At 42.7% G+C, this 26,687-nt stretch overlaps 1 protein-coding gene across 4 annotated transcripts in view; it reads right to left on the bottom strand.

The window, feature by feature from the left end:
- The window catches only part of celsr2 (cadherin, EGF LAG seven-pass G-type receptor 2), an 84,893-nt gene extending 58,718 nt beyond the window's left edge, over positions 1-26,175 (bottom strand). For all 4 annotated transcript variants that reach the window (XM_061727066.1, XM_061727069.1, XM_061727067.1 and 1 more), the window contains exon 1: positions 22,447-26,175. In XM_061727066.1, coding sequence (XP_061583050.1) covers positions 22,447-25,981 — 3,535 coding nt within the window. In that variant the 5' untranslated portion in view covers positions 25,982-26,175. The remainder of the gene's footprint in view (positions 1-22,446) is intronic.
- Positions 26,176-26,687: the final 512 nt, after the last annotated feature.

Here is a 26,687-nt window from a genome sequence, read left to right as displayed (position 1 = left end):
GGCAGAGAAAGTCTGAGACAAGCACACAACTTAACCTGGATCGTTTGCCCAGTGACAAGGAGTGACACAGAGCGGGCATAGAGTGCACCAATTTCATTCTCCAGTCAACTTCCTATCAATATGTTTCAAAAAGAAACACATAATCAGTTTTCTTTTTCAAAAGTTACACATATGCTCACTCTTAAGGTCTTCTTAAACCAAATCAGATTGTTTGTTTCGGCAGGTTTGTTGAAAATGGCGGATATGGTTGAACTTCAAACTTTAAAAATAATGTTCAAAGCAAAAAATAGATCGTTACCAGAACAGTTGCAAAATTTGTTTCAGATTGGAGGATGAAGACAACAGACTTAAACATGATTTCAAACATACTTTTGCAAGGCTAAACATAAAACAAAGGTGTATTTCTGTTACAGGTGTAAAATTATGGCATGGACAAAGCAAGGAACTGAGAGGTTGCACAAGTTTGTATCAACTTAAGAAAATGTTTAAAAAAGAGAAGATAAGTGCCTACAAAAAAGAAGAAGGGGAAAGAGAAAAAGAATAGATAGAGTGGTATTTTTTGTTTGTTTTCATGTTATAAATATGTGATAGATAGATTGGTGTTCAGTAAGTCAACGTAACTGTATTAACGGAGAGGGGCAGGTATCATAAGTTTTCTTCTTCCTGCTCCTTTTCTTTCATGGTGAAAATGTGTACTTCATGAAATTTTGTACAACATTATTGAGAATATATACCATGAATGGAATAAATGAAATGAAATGAAATTAAATGAAATCAAACGTGTCTACGAAACATGCTGCAGCCTGTCCCTCCAAAATAATCAATGTGATTCTTTGTTTTGGGGCGTCATGACGCTGGCCAGAGAGCAGAACCTGTGAGCAGAAGTTCACACAGACACCACGGCCCAAAGTTACCAGATCCCTGTTCTGGCACTGGGCAAGTTTAAACACAAAGTGCCAGCAGAGGGGGGAAGAAAAAGAGGAGGGGAGGGTCTTGGAGGAAGTGAGACAGAGAAGCATGTTTGACACGGCTTTAATCCCTCAGCCTTCAGTCAAGCGATTCCAGCAGAGTAATAATACAGGGCCTTAGCAGAGGAAGTGGGGGGATAAGAAAAAAAATAAATCAAAGGGCAGACACAAGCAGGGTCGCTCCTGTAATTCACACTTTACTGTAAACACACACACACACACACACACACACACACACACACACACAACATACACCTGTGTACACAAGGAAACAAACATACAAGAGTGGAGAGAGTTAACAGTGAGAACACACGAAGAAAAACTCACCCCCATAATTGTGTTTCCCTCATGTTTGATCGGGGGTGAATTCCCAACACTACTCTGTTCACCACAGTCATGGGGTACAATTAGTAGTTTACACAACAAAATAAGAGAAGATTGAAAAAAATTAAAAATAATCTGTCATGGTTTCCACGAGCAAACTAGGAATTTTTAAACTGGTTGTTTTGAGAGTCAAAACCAGGAAGAGAATGATTTTATTTGGATGAGGGAAGGACGAACACGCAGACATTGAATGTTTTCCACACGGATGAAATGGTTGTCCCTTTCAAACATGTATGATGTTTTGCATTCCCTTTTAAAAGTAGCCACCTACTTCACACAACTCTATAAACCGCTACAACAGGATGTCATGGCATTTGACTATCTGATTAGCAAGTTTCAGGGGCAATGTTTACTTTTTTTGACTGGGGTTAAAGAGTCAGTGCTGCAGCATGATGCCTTAGCTGATCCATTGTAGATGCAGTGAGCTCCATAAGTTTCACATCTCCACATAATCTTTTTGTTCAGTGAAAACGTGTATTTAAATTTACCTCGAGGCTATGCTTACCCTTGCAGCCTTTACAGAACACACCTTATTTAACATTTCCACTAGGATGTGATGTTTACTTCACTGCCCTGCAGAATTAGAGCCAGTAGAAACACAACTACTGCAGAGGAATTTGATGCAGGGCTGCACGCTGCCTGTACTGGACTGTCTGTAGGTCTTAGTTGGGTTTTGACCAACGTGAAAGGGAATTTATAAACTAAGTGCTGCAGGCAGCTGTAGAGACATCCTTTGTCCTGTGATTTTAAATTACTTTTTGTCTCAGTTCAGTCTGGTAGTTTTAAAGAGTGACATATAATGGTTTTTCTTCCCCACTTTCAAAAGTCATACCAAACTTTTAAATTGGGCCTTTTGTAAAGATTCGGGACCTTACTTCTGCTGCACATTTTATACATTTTAATGGGTTGTTGAGGTGAAACATACAAATGTTTATGTAGCCAACTTTATAATGGAAGCCAACGGATGATGATCAAAACCACGTTGTCTCACAGAGCTGGAGACTGAGCAGAGACGTGTCTAGTTAGACCAGTTTGTGACATATTTTGGTAAAATGTTGCCTCTACAACTTTAAACCTGTCACATCGACTTGAGAGGGCTGAAGCCAGAGGACAAAGTGAAGGTCATAACAACAATATAACATTAGGCAATTGTTGCTACTTTGGTTTCATTTTTGAGAACATGGCCATGCTGACAGTTTAATTTACTAATACTGAAAGTTTATAGTAGTATTTCAATAGTGATGCACCGAAATGAAAATTTGTGGCCGAAACCGAAACCGAAAATAATGATAATCACTTGGCCGAATACCGAATAATACCGAACAATGGTTCTTTGCAGTTTTTCATTTATTTTGCTAATTTTCACCATTGCATAAATCAAATAAATGTGCAGTGAAATACCCGCCAGTAACAATTTGCCTTACTGTACTTATTGTATTTTTTCTCATAATCCTTTTTCATTTTCTACCATTAAAATCCAGTTAATTAAATTTGAAGCCTTGTATAATAATTGTAAAAATCTGGGTTATTTTCTTGGAGGATCTAGTCATGTCAGACAGTGAGGGTTCGTCACCGCATCGGCAGCACGGGCCCTTTTCTCTGCTGTGCATCCTGTGTCTCCATCACCAAGCAGCTTTCCCAAATCCAACTCAGCCTGGATCATTTCTCGTGTCCTCTGCTTTTTCCCCACATCCAAGTAATGATCTTACATGCTGGCATGTTTGCTGCATTTAACGCTGCTCGCCCCTCACTCCACGCTGTTCGCTGTTTGATTGCGTCATCACACGCCGTTATTAATTGTTCGGTTTTTTCCCCACTTATTCCACCGAACACCGAAAGTGTTTTTTTGCTATTTTCGGCCGAACAATTTCGGGTACCGAACATTCGGTGCATCACTATATTTCAATTATCAAAACCATATGAGAGATGGGTTTTTATGTGGTAAAGCAGATTTGTTGTTGCACTTTCTGAAAGCTTAACATTTAACTTTCTGTGGGCACATTTTTTAAGCTGACGGAAAGACAAACAACACTATTCAATCTGCCTCAGTCAGTTTGCTTTTCATCTCTCCAAGTCATACAAACATGGATACTATAAAGCAAGTGTATCCAGGAAAACACTGTTCTTAATGAGATGGGTCTCTCAAAGGTTAATGCTTGCATAAGGACACACATCGCCTTCATTACATCTTCTGCCAATTCACATTCCTGGATGGGGTCTCAGGCAGAGCTCCAGAGGTAGACACGGCGCTGGGAAACTGAGCGCGAGGAGAATCTCCTCTCAAAGGAACCCGACCATCCTTCAAAGCAGTCATTCTCCTCGCAAGTATCCTGCGCTCAAGGAATGGAGGGTAAGCGATGCCTCTTGGGCCAAAAAGGAGGGAAAAAAAGGGATGCTTATTTTGGTACCGAAACAAGGTGCCAGCTCTGAAGTGTGACGCCACATTCGGCCCACAACTCGACCCCTCTGGGCCTCTGGGTGCCAGGAATGCTCTCAGCTAGGAAGTGGCGCCAGGGAAAAGATTAAACACACAGTGTGGCTGCAGGACTTCCAAGGCTGTGTACGGCATTGTGTGAGTGTTAGTGTGTGTGAAAGGTGGTGATCCATATGTCAATATGAGTGGAGGGGAGAGTGGACACTGAAACAGTGGAGGTTAAGTCATCACAGAATGAGTGAACGTGAAGGAAACGCTGAGGCCTGGTGTCTGAGGAACTCAAGTGGGTGAAAATACGAGTCTCCAACACTTGATCATTTTACAAATGCATCGCAAGTTAAACTCACCAAAGCTGATGTTGTGTATTCTAACTTTGTAGATGTGCAGTTTTAACCTGATAATACTCCAGATATACTCTGGCGTGTAGCAATAATGATTTAAGAGAGGTTTGTCAAGAAATAGGTCATGTTGGTAGCTGGTAGCTTATTTCCCTTTTTTTCATTTATCTGAAATAGTTTTAAAAAGCAGTTTGACTCTGAACAAAAATATAAATGAATATTCACTTACAGAATACTATGTGAACACAGAGGGCATTTTTCATAAGGAAACATACAATCAAAGCAAGACTGATGGATTTCTGCTAAAGCGTCCTCTGGGTCTCAGGATAAGAAACTGTTAAGAGAGAGGTCGAGGCACAGCCAGAGAACAAATCGCTGAGACTTGCCTAATTAGAGCACAAAGTCGGCATCAAATCTCCCTCTTGAATCCCAGAAAATGTCAACAAAGTCTCGGTGGATAAAGATCAAAAAGACACTGTGACCAAACCAGCGCGGACAGAGACATCAGTCAGCAGCAGGACACTTAGCCAGGCTGTCGCCCTCTGGGCTTGAGACAGTTATCACTTATTTGACCTCTTTTCTTCACATGCAAATGTTTCTGCGTGGAAGGTAAAATTTCCAGGTGTGATGATTAAAGAAAAGAGTCAAGGTCAACAACCTACAAATGCTGCAAGTCAGCTCTGAAACCACAGTGAAGTGTCTCAATCCATGAGCTGCTTCCAGAGGACAAGCTGACTCTGAACCTTCTCCAGATACGATCTACAGAGCAGAAGTGCCGGTTCCTGAATACTTTTTTAAAGCATCATTAATTAACTGGAACCAGGAAGTGGCAGTCAAAGGGCTTAAAAATAAGTTTATATTAGGGCTGGGCGATATGGACCAAAAGTTATATCTCGATATTTTCTAGCTGAATGGCGATACTCGATATATATCGATATTTTTTCTGTGACATAATTGGGGTTTCCCCCAAAGCATTATAGCATAGCATCTCTGTTAGCTTCATTTTTTTCTGAGGCAAACCCTTAAAAAAACAGTCAGTTTTAATACAAAGCCTCGCGCCAAATGTCACACAGGTTCCTTTATTAACAGAGGTCTGCACAATATCAAAATGTATAAAACAAATGAAATAAAAATAAACTGCCTGCATATATAGAATAAAAATGCTTCTTGAATAAAATAAAACAAATATCCCTTTCCTGCGTAACAATTAAATTAAAATACACTGTGCAATTAATACAATGTAGACAGTAACAGGCAGACTTTTCCACTGAGGTTGACAGTTGTGCAAATAACAAAACATTTGTGCAAGTCTCAAATAAAACATTCAAGTCAATTTGTCACAAAATAAGCTATATCAAAATCATATTTTTTTAATTAAAAAAAAAAAATCGATATAAACAATATTGTCTCGTACCATATCGCGTTTGAAAATATATCAATATATATTAAAATCTCGATATATCGCCCAGCCCTAGTTCATATTGTTGTTTCACTTTGACAAATGGCTTGTGTAGATTCCAGGATAATATTACAACACGGCAGAGTTGCATAGCCTGCACAGATTTGGCTGTTTTACTCTAGATGCACTTCCAGTTGATACAGTTGACACAGCTGGGAGTTGAACCAGGGACCTTCTGGTTGTGATGGGATTGCTCTAACCACCACTGCCGGTGCACCTGAACAACGAGCATTGTTTTATCTTGACTTTATAAGCACACTTGATTGTGGCGTACCAACAACCTAAAAGAAAAAACAACCCCAAAACAAACACAACCAGCATTGTACATAATGGTTGTTCCATAAATGACATTGCAGACTCTCAGGGGCTGAAAAGGGCTAAAAGGATTTTGCAGGACCCATCTCATCCCGGGCACAGTCTTTTTGACCTGCTGCCCTCCGGCAGGAGGTACAGAGTCCTGAAGCAGCGGACGAACAGACTCAAAAATACCTACTATCCCTGGGCCATCAGACTGTTAAATAATACACAATAAAACATAACATAACAGAACAGTGTATTTTTTGAATGATGTGGGAGTGATGTCTAGATCACAGTTTGTTGCACTTTACCAGAAATTGTTTGTATTGCTTTTATGTTTTTATACTGTGCTTTTCATATTTATTTATTCCTCTTATTTTTGCTTCCTTTGCACTTTGGTGGGAACATCCCAACCAATCTCGTTGTAACCTGAGCACACTGACAATAAAGTCTATTCTATTCTATTCTATTCCATTTGTCTCTATCTGGTCCCGTTATGGACTTTTTATTGATGAGTGTTTCTGATGCTCATTCTTATAAACCTTTGTTCATGTTTTGGTATTAGCCCAACCCCCCAGACAAGTACAGATGGCGTTGCATTAATGTACGCATCTGTATGTCAGCTTCAAACTGATTGCCCCTTGAAGGCTAAAATATGGGTGAAGTATTCTCATGTTATGAACATAGTTTGTTTTATTGACTAAGGAGTATTTTCCTGACGCCGGTACTCAGACCTGGCTATTCTGTCCCACAATAAGCGGGCTAAACACTGAGTCAAAAATATTGTCTGGTTACTTTAAGGAGGGGAAACATATTAGACCCACTGTATTAGTACAGTTAAGCATCATGACAGAAGACAGATGATAAATAATTGCACTCAAACATCTCTCTCAAATATCCATTCATCCCATGAGTTCTGCTTGCACTAGAAAAGCGCCTCCCTCCACCACAACCACATTTTATCTTCAATCCGCCAGAGGCAGCTCAGTGTTGTGCAGCAGAAGTGTGTCATGTTGGGGGAAACCTCGGGGTAAGAAGGTAATGAGGTTGAGCAGAGCCTGTCTTAGCTGCTCAGCATCATCGCACCCCTGTATGTGCAGCATGCACCGGGCCATCGAAACATCAAAGACTATGAGGCCGAGGTCCCATTTCCTAGATTAATAGGAAGATCATGAATTAGAAATCAATTTGGAGAGATAAAGCTCTGTCTCTTTGCAGTTCACGGCCTTTACAGCTCCAAACCTTTATGCAAACTTGCAAGTTTTTAATGAGTTTATGTTCTAAAAATGAGCACGCAGAGTGATAGAGTCCTTTTGGCTTGGATTGACCAAATTGCTTGAAACAGAACTTAATAACTAGAGAGCAACAGTGAAACACAGAGGCTGCAGATGGTGTGAGCTGCTGGCTTGGTTCTTAACTTCGTAGCATGCTCAGAGTGATGCAATTTAATTGTTGGATCAAATTTTGTTTCCTCAAGCGTTTTGGTTTATGCAACTCCATGAGTTAATTTTCTGTCTTACAGGTTGTACAAATCGCTTTCTTTCCTGCTTTGTACTCACAATGGAGCCCTTGCAGAAGTGACTATTAAAAAGTGGGATGAATAGGTTTGGATTTGGCAAGATTCAAAGTTTTCAAGGTTTCAAGCAAATTCTGGTCAGATTTTCAGACAAAAATCGACTTGTTTCAATCGCCAACTGTCAATTAGTACATCTCTATCAAAAATGCCACCAAATATCAGGGTAAAAACCTCCTTTGCTGAATGTGAAGCTGTATTTGTCAAGTTTAGCACATTTACACTTCTCATTCATTTTGAATAGGGTGACATCGTGGGCTGCAGAACTGAATCCTGGGTCACTTGCTTTGCTTTGCTAGAGGAGCAGCTCGCAGTGGAAACTTGAGAACAGTTCAACTTTTCAGGTGGCAACCAATCAAATTCCCTGACTGACTGCAAGTCTGATCACTTGAGTGACCGCAGGCCCGCCCACATGGACGTTAACACATCATGTCCTTGTGAATCCTCCAGGAAAATTTGTAGCAGTGCATCATGTGATGCCGGACGAGAATTTAGTCAACAGACTGTTCACATTTTACTGAGAGATTTGCAAACACATTTTATTTCCTGTATCGATGTTAAATCATTAACCTTAAGAAATACACAAATATAAACTGGGTTAATACATAAACAACAATATCTTATAAAGCCACAATGAGCTGCAGAGAAACAGCACATCACATTTCTGCATCAGTCAAACAAACCCTGGATTCATGAGTGCCGGCCTTGTGGGATCAACACCTGAACAGCTTAATTAATATGTATTAAATGCCCTTCGAGCCGCCGTTAATCACGCTCAACAATTAAGTGGCGTGTTACATACGTGTTTGTGAACTGGACTAATTTATTATGTCACTTTATTACTTGTCCTTCACTTGCCGCTCACTTGTCTTTAACATGTAGAGATGCAACTCCACAGAATGCAGCAAACAAAAGTAAATCAGAAAATGCTGAATCTCCTGTTTGAAACTAGAATAGAAAACCAGAGCCACAAATGATAAATTATCCTTTTTTGGGAGATATTTTTGTTAAAATACTACTGTACATTTGTCCTGAAGTGAAAGACAGCCAAGAACTTGTGCTGCCACATAAGACCAAAGGGGATAAAGCTTTCCACATCTAAGCAGGGAAATTCAGGATTTAATGAGGGTTTTTGATCACTCAAGCAAAACCTGGTTGGAATCAAAATCCAATCCAAATTTATTTTTTTCTTTTTAACAAGCCTGACAATTTGTGATTATATGTCAATTCATATAACTCAACTCTTTCATGGGTATGAACTTGATTATCATATGAGTGTGGACTATTGAATTCATTTCCTCACACCAGTCAGCAAGCAGAGGTTCAGTTAACCCTCCAGTGAAGACAGAAGAAGAAGAAGAAAAAAAAAAAATCAGTCCCAGCCAGGCAGTAATGAGTGCTGATGTGTGTGAAAACGGACTCAACAGAGGTTTATTGTGATGACGGGGCCTTGCAGTCCAATGCTCTGCCAACGTTAAAAATTGTGCTCCTATTAGATCAAACCTATCCAATGTCTCCTTCATTAAAGTTAAGAGCCCTCCGTTTGGTACCCGTTAATTCACTAAATTCACTACTCAGAGTCTCATGTTCTGCGGATCAAAAGGGACGCAGTAAAATGTTGCTGGGGAGCTGCCTGTTTGAATTAAGCAGGGCTGAAAGGTGAAGCACACTCAACTGCAGCCTGAATAGAAGCTGGTGGCAGCACGGGCTGGTTAGGGGGTGTAAACTGTGCAGTGCAGGGGGTGGAGGGTTGCTTTTACTCTGGGGCTGTTTTTTTCTGTGTGACCCCACCTTGAAAAAACTTTCCCCTTTCTCAAATGCGCACATGCACATTAGGGATGGGCGGTATGGACTAAATATGTATCACGATAATTTCTGGCATTTATCCCGATAACGATAAAAATTACGATAAAAAAATACCAATTCAACTCCACCTTTTCAACTATAAATCAATCTCGCTCTCAGATCCGCCATGTTTGTTACACAAAAACGTCATCAATGGGAATTTATCCTTTTTTCTTTCTTTCTTTCTTTCTTTCTTTCTTTCTTTCTTTCTTTCTTTCTTTCTTTCTTTCTTTCTTTCTTTCTTTCTTTCTTTCTTTCTTTCTTTCTTTCTTTCTTTCAGGCTCATTTCTTTCTTTCTTTCTTTCTTTTCTTTCAGGCTCATTTCTTTCTTTCTTTCTTTCTTTCTTTCTTTCTTTCTTTCTTTCTTTCTTTCTTTCTTTCTTTCTTTCTTTCTTTCTTTCTTTCTTTTCTTTTCTTTCAGGCTCCTTTCTTTCTTTCTTTCTTTCTTTTCTTTTCTTTCAGGCTCCTTTCTTTCTTTCTTTCTTTCTTTTCTTTCAGGCTCATTTCTTTCTTTCTTTCTTTTCTTTCAGGCTCATTTCTTTCTTTCTTTCTTTCTTTCTTTCTTTCTTTCTTTCTTTCTTTCTTTCTTTCTTTCTTTCTTTCTTTCTTTCTTTCTTTCAGGCTCCTTTCTTTCTTTCTTTCTTTCTTTCTTTCTTTCTTTCTTTCTTTCTTTCTTTCTTTCAGGCTCGTTTCCTTCCTTCCTTCCTTCCTTCCTTCCTTCCTTCCTTCCTTCCTTCCTTCCTTCCTTCCTTCCTTCCTTCCTTCCTTCCTTCCTTCCTTCCTTCCTTCCTTCCTTCCTTCCTTCCTTCCTTCCTTCCTTCCCGTACGTTGTGCGTGGATTTAACGCAGAACCATAAATCAGCTTTACACAAAAACATCATCAACGGGAATTTATCATTTTTACCGCGAGATGACAAATTCATATCGTGAAGAATTTTTTTGACGGTTTATCGTGAACGGTAAAATATCGCCCATTCCTAATGCACATACACCCTGCTCTTGACCACAAACTAGACCAGCAGGGGCTGAGTATGACCCCTCACCTCAAACATGAAATATACAAATAAGTCCTCCCAGGCTTCCACTCACCATCAACAGCTCACATCAAAACAAGACTTTTTATTCCAGGAATGGATAGGCCTCAATCACCTCTGCAAACCTAGACGAGGTCACAACCAAGATAAAGGAAAAACCAGGCTGATACGTCCTCAAAGGGCAACTCACCTGTTCAGAAATCTCATCTATGATGCTCTGACAGGCTCTTACCGCAGCTGTCTTTAGTTCATCAATGGCCTTTTCTGCCATTGGATTCATCTTTTACAAGATTTAGAGTGAGAGTTAAGTTAGAATTCAACTCAGTCATACTTTTCATCTTTAAGCATCCCTGGGTTTCTTTTGCAGTATGTACAGCTATCTGATCAAAAGCAGCCTTTGTCTTGTTTTGAGTAAAGTCAGTTTATTCAATTTTTATCTTTAAACCAGTGATCTTCAACCCTGGCCCTCATGATCCCCTGTCCTGCATGTTTAAGATGTCTCCTTGCATCAGCACACGTGATTCTAATTAATGCTTGTCTTCAGCTTGTCCTCAAGGTTTGCACAAATCTGTTGACGACAGTTCTGTTGAATCAGGGTGTGCAGAAGCGTGAAACGTCTAAAACATATAAGACAGCCGGTCTTGAGGACAAGTTTTGAAGACCGCTGCCTTAAACTTAATCGATGGTTTTCACATTGCAGTGAATCATTTACTAGTAGGTATTCATGGTGTCTTCCTTTTTTCTCGGTATATGAAAAAAAAAGGTTGATTTGGCTACGGCTCTTGCCATCTCTTTGATGTGTTTACTTAGATTTGTTTCTGATCTGTTTAACTTGCACTAAACTGTTCTGATTGTGATACAAGTATCAGAAACATTCGCCAATTCTGTCAAAAATAAGGGTATTGGGATCTGTGAGTATTTATGCACCGTACAATAATGGTTGCTTTTTTTAAACAGGATCCCAATTCTCCTTTGTTGCTCTTAAAACCAGAAACCTAAGTTTCCTCCTACTGTCTTGCAAATTCTTGTTTTGAAATGTCAGGATTCACAGCAACAACAGCATCAACTTCCAAATGGAAAAAAAAGAGAATACACTTGTAACTTTTTATCAACTGAACTTGTGAGAAAGTAACTAAAATAATTCACATCTCTGCATAAAATTGACCCCAGTATGCCTTCTTACTGTGATACTGTTGTCTTCATTCACTTCAAGTTTTGAAACATAATCATGAACCCTGATGTATAAATCAATGAGGATGAAATATTAGTAGATTTGTGCCACTAAAGCTTTCTAGACTTTCATTTGTGTGACTTTTGGAGCAAATACTAACAGCAGACTGTAGCAGAGCTATTTTTAAGTTGAGATGAAACTCCTCGCCTCCTCCAGACTGACAACTCTTGCTGGCTAAAAGCTAAACAGTAATAATCACCAAAACCTTGTGTTTAACAGAAAACCAATTTGCAGCTCAGCAGCGTACTCTGAGGACTGACGCTGCAGCCTGCTCCAACTCCTACTCAACAGATGGACTGATATATGAATGTAAGCAGTGTGAAATCCCCCAGGTAAATTAACACAAGTAGTACAATGATCAGGCTCAAAGTGTTCGTGTTTAATTATGTTTTCCTTTGTTTCGGGAAAAAAGGGCTGACTGAATATTCACATGTTTGACCTTGTTTTTGTTATGATGTTGTAAAAGCCTTTTTAACATCTTCTCCAGAGCAATTAGGCTTAAAGAGAAAAAACAACTGCGATAAGCTTCAGCAACACAGCAACACTTAATTCCTCCAGCTCCTGTGGAATCAGTAATAAAAACTGCATGTGTGGCGCAATGTCAAGTGAAGGATTCCAGTCCAGAGGAGTCAGAGCAAACCCTCAGACCTTCCCTGATGTCTCAATTTGTCAGAACAGCTGACAATGCTCGAGCGATTCATACTTGTTTCCAGGTCCCGTCACAGCATCCCCTGATAACGGTTTTCTGCTGCATCTGGGAACCTCAACAACAGGACTTTCCTCTTCCTCTAAAGTGAAGGAGCTTAAATATAGGCCAACAGAGACGGGCCGAGGCTCTCTCGGTCAGAAAATTAGCATGTCAAAGAAAAACCACTGTCAGCGTTACAGCAAAGGAGCCTTAGCAAGCAGAAACATAAGCGAGATTAAGGCCATGCTCAAACATACCTGTATGTCAGTTGATGGATTTAACTTATAAGAACAAGTATGAACTATGTTAACACCAGAAATGTGCAAATTGTTAAAAAAGGACAAGGTACATTTACCTCACTTTTTTATTCAGTGCAACCAAACTGTGAATCCCATTACTGCAGCGGTTCACAAGGAAACCATACCCATAGTTGGCTTCCTGTCAGATTTAATATGAACAAGACAGTGATGAATTTTCCTGAACTTCTCAACTCTGGGCTTTGCCAACTCTAACAGTTGCGCTTACCACCCTCGTGCCTAACAGTCTGATGTTGACAGGTTACACAGCCGCTGAAGCATGTGACTCCAAATCATCGAGACATCTCTGTCTTGACCAGACCGCAAATGAACGCAAGAGATCATAAACGTAGAAACTGGCAAGACAAACACAGGCTGTCATGTTCCTAGACACATGTTTTCCTCTAATAATTCCTGCAGTCCAAATAACTACAATCAAATAGCCATCCGTGCTCCGTGTGGCTGAGAATGGGTGACAGCTCTGCTGGAACTAGCATTTGCTGCAGATTGTTCTTAAAATAACAGACAACTGTCATGAATGTGAATCCATCATCGTTAAGGCTGGTCTGTGAGTTATCTTCATGTTCTTCAGGTTTTATTTATTTCTATCCCCCTTAAGGGTGTGTTACCTCATCACCCACTCTTCCAGCAATGGTCACACGATGCAGGCTTGGCGAATGAGAGAGAAAGCTCCAGCAGAATAGTGGAAGAGATGTGGGATTAGTGATGAAAAATGTAGGAGGTTTAAGCAGAAGAAGAATCAGGAACAGATGGAAGTCTGAACTGATCCAGAAACAAGTTCACCAGCCTCCACACTTCCTCCAGTAAAAACAGAGCTCTCCCCCTCCCTTGACTCACAGCTTCCATGTCACAACAGTCATGGATCTTGGTGCTGCTCCATTATTGTCTGGAACCATATGGGGAATAGCTGCTACCTCCTCCGCCTCCCCATCTTGCCTGTCTGTCTCTAGCAGTCAGGTGAACAAGCAGCTGGGGAGGCTAAACTGGAACAAGGCTACGGGTCCACATGGCATCAGCCGCAGAGTCCTGAAGGCTTGTGCGAATCAGCTATGTGAAGTTCTCTAGCACCGCTTCAACTTTTTGAATCAGTAGAAGGTTCCAGTGCTGTGGAAGACACCCTGCCTTGTTCCAGTACCAGTACCATTTTCCATCCCCTTTTCAAGCTGCTGTCTCAGAATTGACCAACTATCTAATAAGGTCAATTTAACAAAGCATCATTGAGTGCCATTATTTTGATGATACATCTAAAGTTTAGACCAGGGGTCGGCAACCCGTGGCTCTAGAGCCGCATGCGGCTCTTTAGCGCCGCCCTAGTGGCTCCTGGAGCTTTTTCAAAAATGTTTGACCTTTTTTTTCCTTTTTTTTTCTTTTCCTTTTTTTCTCTTGTTTTCTCTTTTTTTCTCTTTTTTCTTCTTTTTTCTCTTTTTTCTTTTTTCTTCTTTTCTTTCTTTTTTCTTTTTTCCTTTTTTATCTTTTTTCTTCCTTTTTCCTTTCCTTTTTTAATCTCGACATTTCAACTTTTTTCTCTAAATTTTGACTTTTTCTCGACATTTCGACTTTTTTCTCGACATTTCGACTTTTTTTCGAGATTGTACTTCAAGATTAATCTCGACATTTCGACTTTTTTCTTGAAATCTTTACTTTTTTCTCGTCATTTCGACTTTTTTCTCAACATTTCGACTTTTTTCACGAAATTTTGACTATTTCCTCGACATTTCAACTTTTTTCTCGACATTTCGACTTTTTGACTTTTTTCTCAACATTTCGACTTTTTTCTCGACATTTCGACTTTTTTCTCGAGATTGTACTTCAACATTAATCTCGACATTTCGACTTTTTTCTCGAAATTTCGACTTTTTTCTCGACATTTCGACTTTTGTCTCGAAGTGCATAATGAAAAAAAAAAACTTCCCCCAGTAATAACTAATATAGATACATGCAGCATGTGTTGTCTTCATTCTTAGGCTTATACAAGACTTTTCATTTTTTGCGGCTCCAGACACATTTGTTTTTTGTGTTTTTTGGTCCAATATGGCTCTTTCAACATTTTGGGTTGCCGACCCCTGGTTTAGACACTCGAACAAATAAAACAAGTTCACAAAAAATTAACTTCAGTGAACTCCATCAAGTTAAAAATAGAAAACAATTTAAGAACGTGAATATGGATTGTCTTTTATTTCAGCATTATAGAACTATTTGAGTATCGAGCATATACCTACATACATCTGACTGGGAAATCAATGCCAATCTTAAATGATTTCGATTGGTATGGATCAAGGGGGGTGGGGGGGCCCTGATCAGGACATATTTAATCGAATCATTAATGCAGAGAAATGGTAAAGGGCCACGCAGTGAATGTGGATGATGAGCAACAGGCTTGGTGAAACTCTCTTAAAGACAGCAGCAGGAGGGGAAACAAGTGGACACAATGAGACAGGGATGGGTGGGGGTGTATATAGCTCCAGACAGAGCCCACTCCCATTGTCTGCTGAGATGGTGAGGACAAAACAGGACAATGCTATGATATATGCCAGCACCGCGAGGGCTCACCCCACCAATGAGGCGACCCTAATCGCAAACATGATTTCCCTTCAAAACACAGGGGTGATGTCATCCTTCCCCATCTTCGCCCGCATCTTCACCCCACCTCAGCTCCTTCGGACACTCAGTTAGGGGAGAAGAGCGGAGCCCGCAGGAGGATGTTCTGGTGGATGACAAACGGGCCGGCAGCAAGAAATCTGATGCCCCATGAGCACATCTGTGTCACAAATCAAAGGGCTTACTGACGACAGTATCATATCACCCCGAGCTTTAAACTCACTTGTGCTTTCAAAACAGTGGGCCAGAGGGACCCGCACGCAAGACTAAACTTTACCCTTTCAAAAAGAAGCAGTACCGGGGAAACTTTATACCCGCAGTCATTTAGCGGCTAACTTGATGTACGACCTGTAAAAATGTTTGCAGAGTGAAAGCGGCCGACATGTGAGGTCAGTGTGACCCGGAGCATTACAGGTCTACAGAAGGCCCAACATGCTTCACTGGAAAAAAGGACAGGGGGGACAGTTACTCTTTAGAACTTTATGCGCCTGCCCTCCCCCTCATCTTCGCTCCACAAAGGAAGCCTTACCCCTCGTCCCCACCCACAAGGAATTTCTCAGGCATTGCTGGGTTCACCATGACAACTGGTGCTTAATAAAGCATTTCTCTTAGGCATTCTCCCATTCACAGGGGAGGTGGAGGGGAGGGGGGGGGGGGGGGGCAGTCAAAGGAGGGATAGACAGAGAGGGAGGAAGGGAGGGAGGGAGGGGAAGGGGAGGATGGGGATAAAGAGGGTGAGTGGAGGAGCCTGAAATGATGGAAGGGAACAGGAGAGGTTGTAGGGGGTGAGAGTCATGGACCAGGGTGGAAAGTAGAAAAATGGGGAATGGTGACAGGAAAACAAAAAGAGGGAAAGAGAAACAGGATGGAGGTGATAGGTGATGTTAAAAAGAGACAGCGCTACAAATTCCACACAACTTTGCAAGTGTGACTAACGCCATAGTTAAGAGAGCAAGGGAGGTATGCATGAAGAATAAAAGGATGACTCCAGTCGGACGAGTATTACAAGCTGTGACTTTGAATCCTGTGAATTAAACGCTGGGAAAAAAGACATTTAGGAACCATAAAGAACACTGCAATCCAAGGTGAGCTCCACTGAGTGAAATAATTATGTGGCAGCACGGAGTGAAGCAATCAGAGCGGTCCAGCTGTTGGAGGCCAGACACACACACACACACACACACACACACACACACACACACACACACACACACACACACACACACACACACACACACACACACACACACACACACACACACACACACACACACACTAATGTACCAGATTGCTGCCTGATGAGTTAGTGTACAGACAATCCTCCAAAGAAAGCCAATCCACTGACAGCTTAAAGATAAATAGATTCTAATGAAATGACACTATCTGTGAATACCTTAACGACATTCCAAGCGATGGAGTTGAGGCTCCATCATTGAAATAGGCCCCGTTTACACATAGCCGGGTATTTACAAAAACGGATATTTCCCCCTCTACGTTTTGAAAAATTCCATCGTTTACACAAGATCGTTTTCAAAATCTCTTTGTTTACACGGATCCGCATAAATACGCTGTTAACGTCATGCCAGCCAATCAGAATCCTGTAAAAAACATCAACAAATGACACGTGTAACTTCCAGTTAAGGCTGATTTGTGGTTCCGCGTTACACCAACGCAGAGCCTACGGCGTAGGGTACACGGCGACGCACACCGTACGGCGCGCATCGCCGCGTACCCTACGCCGTAGGCTCTGCGTCGATTTAACGCGGGACCATAATTCAGGCTTTACTTCCAAGACGGAACGAGAGTCTTTCGTTTGGAGTGACAGAGAAGTGGAGTTACTTTTAAGTGTGACTTTAGAATTTAAAACAGGTAAAATACAAGAAAATATTGACGGTGGCCAAACTAATTGTAAACACAGGTCGCACACATGACGCTGGTGACGTTTCTGTTGCATAATGTGACGTTCTGAAGCCTAAATCTCAGTTTTCCTCTGTTTAGACGCAAACGTGAAAACTGAGTTTTTGAAAATCTCCACTTTGGCCGGAGTTTTCAGAAGTGATCGTTTTTGGTGACTTTGAGCTCAAAACGCCCAAAAACGCCTCCGTTTTTGCTCTGTGTAAACGGGGCCATAGTTACAATGTGCCTTTGCCTTGTGCACGGTAACACCAGTCTCATAATCTGATTTTAGTTATCAAAGTGATCAAACTGTAAATATGGCTCATATAATCACATGTGTTGTCTTCTGCAGATCAGTGGGCTGGACGCCATCTGGGTCAGTTCACACAGATTTGACAAAGAAATAGTTTGCGGCCTTTGCAGTCACTTTAGAGTCACACCTACCTCCCAAATGAGACCTGAGAGACAAAAATAGCTGCTGTCCAACAACTGAGTGGCTGCACGACCTGAAGTGTAATGTGAGCTGAATCAAACTATCATCATTACTGTTTGAGAGGTGTCTTTGTCTTTTAAATACAGTATATACACTGGGCCTTTTTTTAAAGAGCAAGGACTTAATATTGCCTTAGACTCTAAATTTGACTCGGGGGAGAAAAAAAAGTGCAAAATGCCCTGATGTCGGGGGGCAGGGTTTCAAATATGTTTGTTTTTAAGAAGCAGAAGAAACTATTCAAGTCATTAACTGTGCCAGGAAAGACTGGCACATAAATAAAACCACTAACTACACAACAAATAGATCTCATCTTCCAAATGCCAGGCATAATAAGGTGTTCAGAGGTGGAAGATAATGATTGGCTTTAGTCTCCATAAGAAAATTATCAAGGCTTTTGGGATGAAAGAAACGTAGGGAAGAAAATCTCTGCCATCAAATGCAAACACCCATTTATGCAGGCTCACGCTTGCCTGGGAACGGTAGATGAGCCCCTAAGTCTGTCAACACCAGTCTTACAGAGCCCACGGTAGAGATGCAACAGATCTAATCCCACACAAGAAAACCTGCGTCTCACCCTGCAGTATGACCACGGCTGTTCTAAAAATACAGGAGTGACACGAGATGAAATACTCAAAAAATAATTTTTGTCTTCCACATGTCATCTTTTGACCCAAACATTGACAGATATTCATGGGATGGGTTTATTATTATCTGCCTTGTTTTCCCGTTCAGAATGGAGGCAAGCTCAGCAACTGCTCACCAGAGCCATAAGTCTGGTTCCCTTAACCTGCTAACATAATTAATTCACTATTTTTACTAACTTATGCATGTACAAACCGGTAATACTCAACAGACGGCAAATCCCCAGGCTATGTGAATGTGAGACCCATTCTGAGGTCTGCTTATAGCTCTGAATGATTGTAGTGCCTTATCCTCCCTCAGTGTGTAGCAGGTTTGTTGCTGCCTATAAACGTAGATGTTAATGCAGGAGTCAATCCGCCAGAGTTTTTTATTTTTTCCTAACACTTTAATGTTGCTTCATTTTGTTCTGTGTTTATATGCCTGGTGGGGGATGGGAAGGTGGGGTAAGTGGAGGTGGAGTGTTACTGATGTATTTACAACCACCTCCATAATGCTTTCCCTGCTTCATGTGGATGTGAGCTGCTCGTTGCAATCACAGAACTGAGGTGTGACTGAGGCTGCCGGTGCTCTAAATAAGGTTAAAGCAGAACATTTAACTTTGTTACAGAATAGGTTTATGACTTGGGCACGTGGGTAGATTAAATTCAAATTCAAAAAAAGTGTGTAGTGTGTAGTATCTGAAAGGTTTTGACTTTACTTTTGGGATTGTTAAGTGATCCAATTGGAAATGGATCATACGTTACTGATGTCCATCTTGATTTGAACATTTTTAAGGAAAAGCAAGATCCAGTTTAATGTGAGTTGAGCTATGCAATATATTAGATTTGGATGGATAAACATCAACTTCAACTTTCAGGTGAAAGCAAGTTGAAGTTATCACATTATAACCATTTCGATATATAATGAAAAGCAGCACTCAGAAAAGATGTTAATCGCAGACCAACAACATACAAAAGAGCCTATCAAAAACTGTCCGCCATAAGGGGCCTCTTAAAACAGCAACATAAAGGGAAAGATAAAGGGAAGACTTGGGAGGTCCCTGGAGGGAGAGGCCTTTGAAAATTGGGGTCAGCAGCATGTATAGAGGGACCTCATCTTCATACCCCTTCAGCTCCTCCAACAGCTCCCGTCTAATGGGCGCATTATACATGATGCTTTGGTGTCAGAGTTCAGTGTCGGTGAACTCTGACGTCAGCACAAAACCATAACTGTTTACATCTGCGCTCATCAAGCAACTATACGATGGCACATTTGGACAAGGGTCACGTCACATCTCTGTTCAGCGTCTGCTGTGGTGGCAGATTGCATTATGGGACACAGTATGTGAGGTAGACGGGACAGTTGCATTCTGGACGTTTTCCCAAAACTATCAAACCATCTGCCAGAGACCGTATTCAGAACCACACATGCTACGAGTACTTACTGATATCGTCAAAATATTTGCAGTATGGGAAAAACCTGCCCGGTGCGCTACTTCTGGGAAACTCTTCAGCATATACAGTAACTGTCCAGTCTACCAGGTAAACTGTATCCCATAATGCACTTGACCACTGTAGTAGAAGCAGGGGACAGCCATCACATGAGCAGCTTCAAGTTATCATGTATCATAATCACTTTTATAGTGACATAGTATGTACTAATGACGACTTAACAGCATACAGTACATACTGCATACTAGGGATGGGCGGTATGGACTAAAAAAATGATCACGATAATTTCTGGCATTTATCCTGATAACGATAAAAATGACGATAAAAGAAAATACCAATTCAATTCCAGCTTTGTAACTACAAATCTATCACCACATTCAGTCTTTGGAGCCCCCAAAACACTGCTCTAAAATAATAATAAATGCTACTAAACTACACCAATTAAATTGAATTGATAAAAACCAATTAAATGAGTTACACCTGTACTGCAAAACTGGAATGACTCAGATCCGCAATGTTTGTTACACAAAAACGTCATGAACGGGAATTTATCCTTCTTTCTTTCTTTTTTTCAGGCTCATTTCTTTCTTTCTTTCTTTTTTTCAGGCTCATTTCTTTCTTTCTTTCTTTCTTTCTTTCTTTCTTTCTTTCTTTCTTTCTTTCTTTCTTTCTTTCTTTCTTTCTTTCTTTCTTTCTTTCTTTCCTTCTTTCCTTCCTTCCTTCCTTCCTTCCTTCCTTCCTTCCTTCCTTTCTTTCTTTCTTTCTTTCTTTATTTCTTTCTTTCTTTATTTCTGGCTCATCTCTTTCTTTCTTTCTTTCTGGCTCAATTCCTTCCTTCCTTCCTTCCTTCCTTCCTTCCTTCCTTCCTTCCTTCCTTCCTTCCTTCCTTCCTTCCTTCCTTCCTTCCTTCCTTCCTTCCTTCCTTCCTTCCTTCCTTCCTTCCTTCCTTCCTTCACGCACACGTACGTTGTGCGTCGATTTAACGCAGAACCATAAATCAGCTTTACACAAAAACGTCATCAACGGGAATTTATCGTTTTTACGGCGAGATGACAAATTCTTACCGTGGGGAATTTTTTTGACGGCATATCGTGAACGGTAAAATATCGCCCATTCCTACTGCATACTGCAATGAACATGACGTACACTTCAAAAACAGCTGTAGTTTCAATTTATGTCTTGTACTTTTAAGCAGCACTTGATGTTTTGGTAAAAACATAAGTGTGTCTTCTGAAGCTTTGACGGACCCTACACATGCCAGTGAAGGACCTGAAAGTCTACTCTTCATCTTCACAAGTGCCTCAGTTGCCCAGCAAGCTACAGACTGTAGAAATGAGGAGAAAGGAAAGCATCTGAGCTACCACTTATTGTGATGTCAGTTTTGGTGAGTACTGCCAACCATAAACTAAGCTTAATGACTTTTTTCCTCTTTGATGCTACTTACAGTTCTAGTCTATTTTCCATCATGTAACCCACCCCCAATCCCCTAACCCCCACTTCCTCAGCCCCACCGTACACACACACTTGCACAGCTCCTCCCTCCATCCCCATGGCCTCCTCCCTCTCCTTCTGTCTCCAGCAGGGGTGCTGACACATAAACCTCAGCAGGTGCTGGACGCGCTGGGGAGACCCGGCCTCTAATTGGTCCTCAGCGGAGTCACAGCTGTTGCCCCTAACCACAGCTTGGTATGAGCTCCAGTGCCTGCCCCTTAATCGACTGCTTACTATTGTTCTCCAGAGAGACAGAGCTCAGCAACAATCTATCATAACGACTGCCCACGCTAACCACACGGTATCTGCTGCTCAGTGTCAACGAATCAGCCAGCAGGAAAGCACTTCAACACTGTCAACCACTGAATTTACACTTTCATTGCCTTCAAAAAATGGCTGTACAATGTTTCCACCAGTATTAATCCTTGCTGTATTTGTCTGATTTTGTCTTTACTCTGGATGTCCAGCCACTTAATGATGCCCCCAGTTCTCTCCTTTAGATTGTGCCAAGGTTAAAGGGAAGACAGATTTACAGCAAATCCCACTGCGTCAAATAAGCTTGGACCGCAACAACAGCTCCCTAAACACACACCAGCTCTCTCTCAAGTGAAATCACACTCAGTGAGCAAATCAAACTTAATTTTGTGCTAGCATGCACAAATTGTGTGAATGTGCACTGGCATGCAAAATAAATTAAAGGCATAAAAAAGCCCTCAATAAATCCAAATCTGTCAAATTACAGAAAACAGGAACAAGCCTGTGAAACAGATTGACACAAAAAGAATGTCATCTCTCCATTCTGACTCTGAAATGAGCTGCGGAAATTGATCAAAATTGAATTAGGTCTCTCTTTGTATGTAGGAGTGAGGGATTGATGGGCAATTATGAGGCACAATGAATCGGCCCACTGGAGAGCAGCTCGTACAGGACGCAGAGAAGCGCAGACAAACAGCCATTTAAATCTAGACAATAGACAGCACTAAATCAGGTCTCTGTTAAAACAGAGAACACCTTCATGAGGGGTCCGTAATCATATGTAGCATTGAGGGATGTAAGACTGTAAGGTGGAATGACTTATAGTCTGCTATGAATATTAATCATCCCTAATGAATATTTCTATCGTACATAAATCACTCTGGAATAACGAAGCCAAAAAAGACATACTTAAGTCATCACTGTTGCCATTATTCTGTGAAGTGAAGCGACAATTGAGATGAAAAGACAGGGCCTGGTAATAGAAATAGATTACACCTCACTAAGCCTGATCTCTTATTACAGCACTACGCTTCAGTCACTGGGTGGAGTCTGTAATTATCTAACCCTCTCACCTGACACGGAGATCTTCATGGAGGCCTCCAGAGGCCGGTTGTTATCCAGGGCCTGGCTCAGCTGGATCTCCCCTGTGCTTTGGTTCAGGACGACCAGGTTCAGCTCATTTCCCACCTCGAAGCTGTAGTGGAGCTGGTCCGAGACGTCGGGGTCGTAGGCGGGGATGCGCCCGATAACTCCGCTGGGGAAGCTGCTCGACTTGTCTGTCACATAGTTGTTGAAGATGATCTGGAAGTTTTTCAGCACAGGCACATTGTCATTCTTGTCGACGAGTTTGATGTGTACAGTGGCTCTGCTGACCAGGGGGGCTGAGGTGGCCTGGACCACAATGACATACTCAGACCTCAACTCATAGTCCAAATCTATCAATGCAGTCAGTTCTCCTGAGAAGATATCCAGCTGAAACACCTCTGGGATGTTTCCTTCCACTATCTGATACATAATCTGTGCATTACTGCCTTCATCAGGGTCTGTGGCTGATATATGTGCAACCACAAGGCCTATGGGACTGTTTTCCTCCACCATTATGTCAAACTCATCTTCCTGAAACACAGGGGGGTTGTCATTCACATCTAGGATTGTCACTTGAATGTTTACTGGAGTTTTGAGAGCAGGAACGCCTTTATCTACTGCAAAGGCTTGCAGGTTGTAAAGTGGGACATTTTCTCTGTCTAACCTGCGCAGTGTACGGACAATGCCAGATGTGGACTCAATTATGAAGTCCCCGTCTCCATCCTCCCCTCCCTGGAAAGTGTAGAAAACACGCCCATTTAGCCCAGAGTCTCTATCGATGGCAGACACTTGAACCACACTGGTGAAAACTGGCACGTCTTCCATCACGGAGCCCACGTAGTGATCCCTGAGGAAACGGGGGGAGTTGTCGTTGACGTCGTTCACCAGTATCTCCAGGTAGGTTGTGTCAGACTTCTGTGGGATGCCATTATCCCGAGCAGTGATGGCAAGCGTGTAGGAAACCTGGTCCTCATAGTCCAGCTCAATCTGAGTGGTGACAGCTCCCGTGTCTGGGTCAATATCAAACTGAGGGATGCTGTCGTCCATAAAGTAGGTAATGCGTGCATTTTCACCCGTATCTTCATCAGTGGCGCTTATTACAACCACAGTTGTGCCCACAGGCCTGTCCTCATTGATATTGACGGTGTAATGTGAGCTCTGAAACACGGGCCGGTGTGTGTTTGCATCTGTAACGTTGACAAACACCTTAGCTGTGTCAAAGCGGGTGCCATCACTTGCAGTGACAGTGAGTACATACTGGCGCTCCAGTTTGTAGTCTAGAGGCAGTGCCAGTGTAATAAGTCCACCTCCACTTTGACTGGTGATGGAGAATCTGTTCCGGGTGTTTCCGCTGGATATCTGATACGTCACCACGCTGTTGATGTCCTGGTCCACAGCAGACACCGTCACCACGCTGGTCCCAACAGCTGCATCCTCATTAAGTCGCATGTAATACGCCTTCTGAGTGAACTCTGGATTGTTGTCATTGACGTCTAAAATCGTCATGCTGATGCTCGCTGATGATGACATCATAGGGTAGCCGTGATCACGGGCCTCTACTCCAAAGTTGTAAAAATCTACACTCTCCCTGTCTAATTCTGCCGCTACAACAATCCACCCGGTGCTGTTATTGATGCTGAAGGGGAAGTTTGGCGTGGTTTCAGTGAGCCGATACTCCAGCCGGGAGTTTTCACCAGAGTCTGCATCCACAGCTTGGATGTGAATGATGGAGTAACCAAGAGGGACATTTTCAAGAACTGTGGCCTGGAACGGGGTGCTCACGAAAATAGGAGCGTTGTCATTCACATCCAGGACCTGAACGGTGACCAGGCCGCTGATGTTGGACAGTGGAGGTCGTCCTCCATCCTGAGCTCTGATTCTCAAGGTATATTCTTTGTTGGCTTCATAATCCAAGTGGCTCACCAAGTCCATTTGACCCGTCTGAGCATCAATATAAAACTGCCCACGCGTGTTCCCGCTCATGATGCTGAAGTGAACGACAGCATTGCTCCCTCGGTCCTGATCGGTGGCGGTCACCTGCAGGATCTCAGTATTAGGGGCCCTGTCCTCAGGTACCTGCACCACGTAGCGTTTCTCGCTAAACTGAGGAGCGTTATCGTTGTCATCCTCGACCACTATGTGAACGGTAGCTGTGGCACTACGGGGCCCGGGGTCACGACCCTGATCATTTGCCTCAACTAACAGCATATAAGCCTCCACTCTCTCTCTGTCAACCAAGCCTTTAGTGCGGATAACACCAGACCTGGAATCTATCTCAAAAACATCATTGGAGCCGTTATTGTTGAGGATGTGGTACAGGATGTTACCGTTAACAGGTGCGTCCCCATCCGTGGCCCTCACCGTTAACACCTCGTAGCCAATTTCTAAGTTCTCTCGGATGCTTTCTTTATAGTCTTGCTGCTCAAAGACGGGGTCGTGATCATTAGTGTCACTGACTGTTATAGTGAGGGTGGCCATGGCGGTACGCCGGGGCGTGCCATGGTCAACTGCTGTCACACGAAACACGTGGGTGTCTTTTGTTTCCCGGTCCAGCACCTCTACTGTCGACACAGCACCGCTGGCCGGGTCCACGGCGAAAAGATTGTTGGACCGGCTGTCAAAAAGAGCCTCTATGAAATACTCCAGCCTGCCTGCCTCCCCCTCATCCACATCCACTGCTTTCAGAGCGGCGACCGAGGTCCCCGCCGGTTTATTCTCCGCCACAGATACTTGGTACATGGGAGGCTGAAACTGGGGGCTGCTGTTGATGCTTCTCCTCCTCCTGCTCACGATACCTGAATCCGACTGAGCCGACTTCTCCAAGAGCTTCTGTAAGTGGCTCTGCCTGAAGGGGCCGAGGCCCAGCCGCCAGTGGATGAAGATGGAGTTGACATTCAGCCCGTTTCCTGTGATCACATCACACAGCATGTCCAGCTCTAGGAGGGTGTCCTGCCCCCAGCACAGAGTCTGAGATGCAAACAAAACCCCCTCTGAGAAGTAAAACTCACGGCTGTTGGCGACCTTGCAGCGGAGCAGGGGGGCAGGCAGCAGACCTGCCACTGGAAATAAAGCGGAGTCTGCTTGATGACACTCTGAGTTGTGGCGACTATGGGTGCTGAGCAAGCTGAGGACCTCCATGTCCCACCGGGGTTTACTTTTACGCGTGTGGGAACAGTTTCTGCCGTGGACATACACGTCGTACTGACTGGTGACAAGGTGCCGATGCCCGGAGTCCCTGCAGTCCGTCACAGTGTACAAAGTGAAGGGGTTTGAAGGCAGAGAGGGGCACTTTAGCGAGTCCGACACAAACACAACCCCCGTCGCTGCGTCCGGCTCCAGAAAGCGCCGGGTGAATTTTGGAGCGACCACCTGATCCAGAGCGCACGGCGCGCTCTGCGCCGCGCCGGCCAGCGCCGTCCGCGTCCCCGCATCCCCGTCGATGTGCACGCTGTAACACTGCGCCAGAGAAAACAGCTTGCACCACCACAATGTCAGCAACAAATCCCATTTAACGAAGTGCATCGCTCCCCGGTTTGCGCTCAGCCGCGTCCCGTCAAGTGCGAAATGAAGCGTCTCCTTATTACTTTAAACTTTCCGCCTGCGAGTTTCTTTGTTGGGGAAGAGCCATGCTCTTCGGAGGACGCGCTTTTCTCCGATCCCCCTCTGTTTGCTGGCTGGAAGAGGTGCTCCTGCAGTAACCTTGGCCGGCCGGAGCTGCTCTCACATGGACGCACACGCTCACAAAGGACGGATGAACTGCAGCTGCACCTCCGCTCCGTCCGCCAAACTTCACTTAAATGGTTTTGAAAAAAATGGCTCCAGCTCCCCCTTCCCTGGAGGCTTCTCATTATCATAAAGCTTTGTGTCTGTGTGTGTGAGTGAGTGTGTTAGGAAGGGAGAGAGAGAGAGAGAGAGGACACATGAGTCTGATGATCTGACAGAAACCTCCTCTCTCCAAATTAATGATAACTTCCTAAAAAGCTTCATCACAAAACAACTTCAGTCTAGATAAATGAGTTCACCGGCCAACATTGTTATTCAGTTATAACAATGATTTTGTTCTTCATTTCAACACCATGTGCAGTGACCTTTTAGTAATTTAACTGTGGATTTTTAAGGTTCCTTTTTATTCAAATTTGTACCAAGATATGGGCAGCAACATTGTACAGACTGCTGCTAAATCAAAACAAAAAAGTAAAATTCATAATGTTTGTTTGCCAAAATGCAC

The sequence above is a fragment of the Cololabis saira genome, chromosome 8, assembly GCF_033807715.1.
Source record: "Cololabis saira isolate AMF1-May2022 chromosome 8, fColSai1.1, whole genome shotgun sequence".
Lineage (NCBI taxonomy): Eukaryota > Metazoa > Chordata > Actinopteri > Beloniformes > Belonidae > Cololabis > Cololabis saira.
This window is presented reverse-complemented; position numbering and strand designations above follow the sequence as displayed.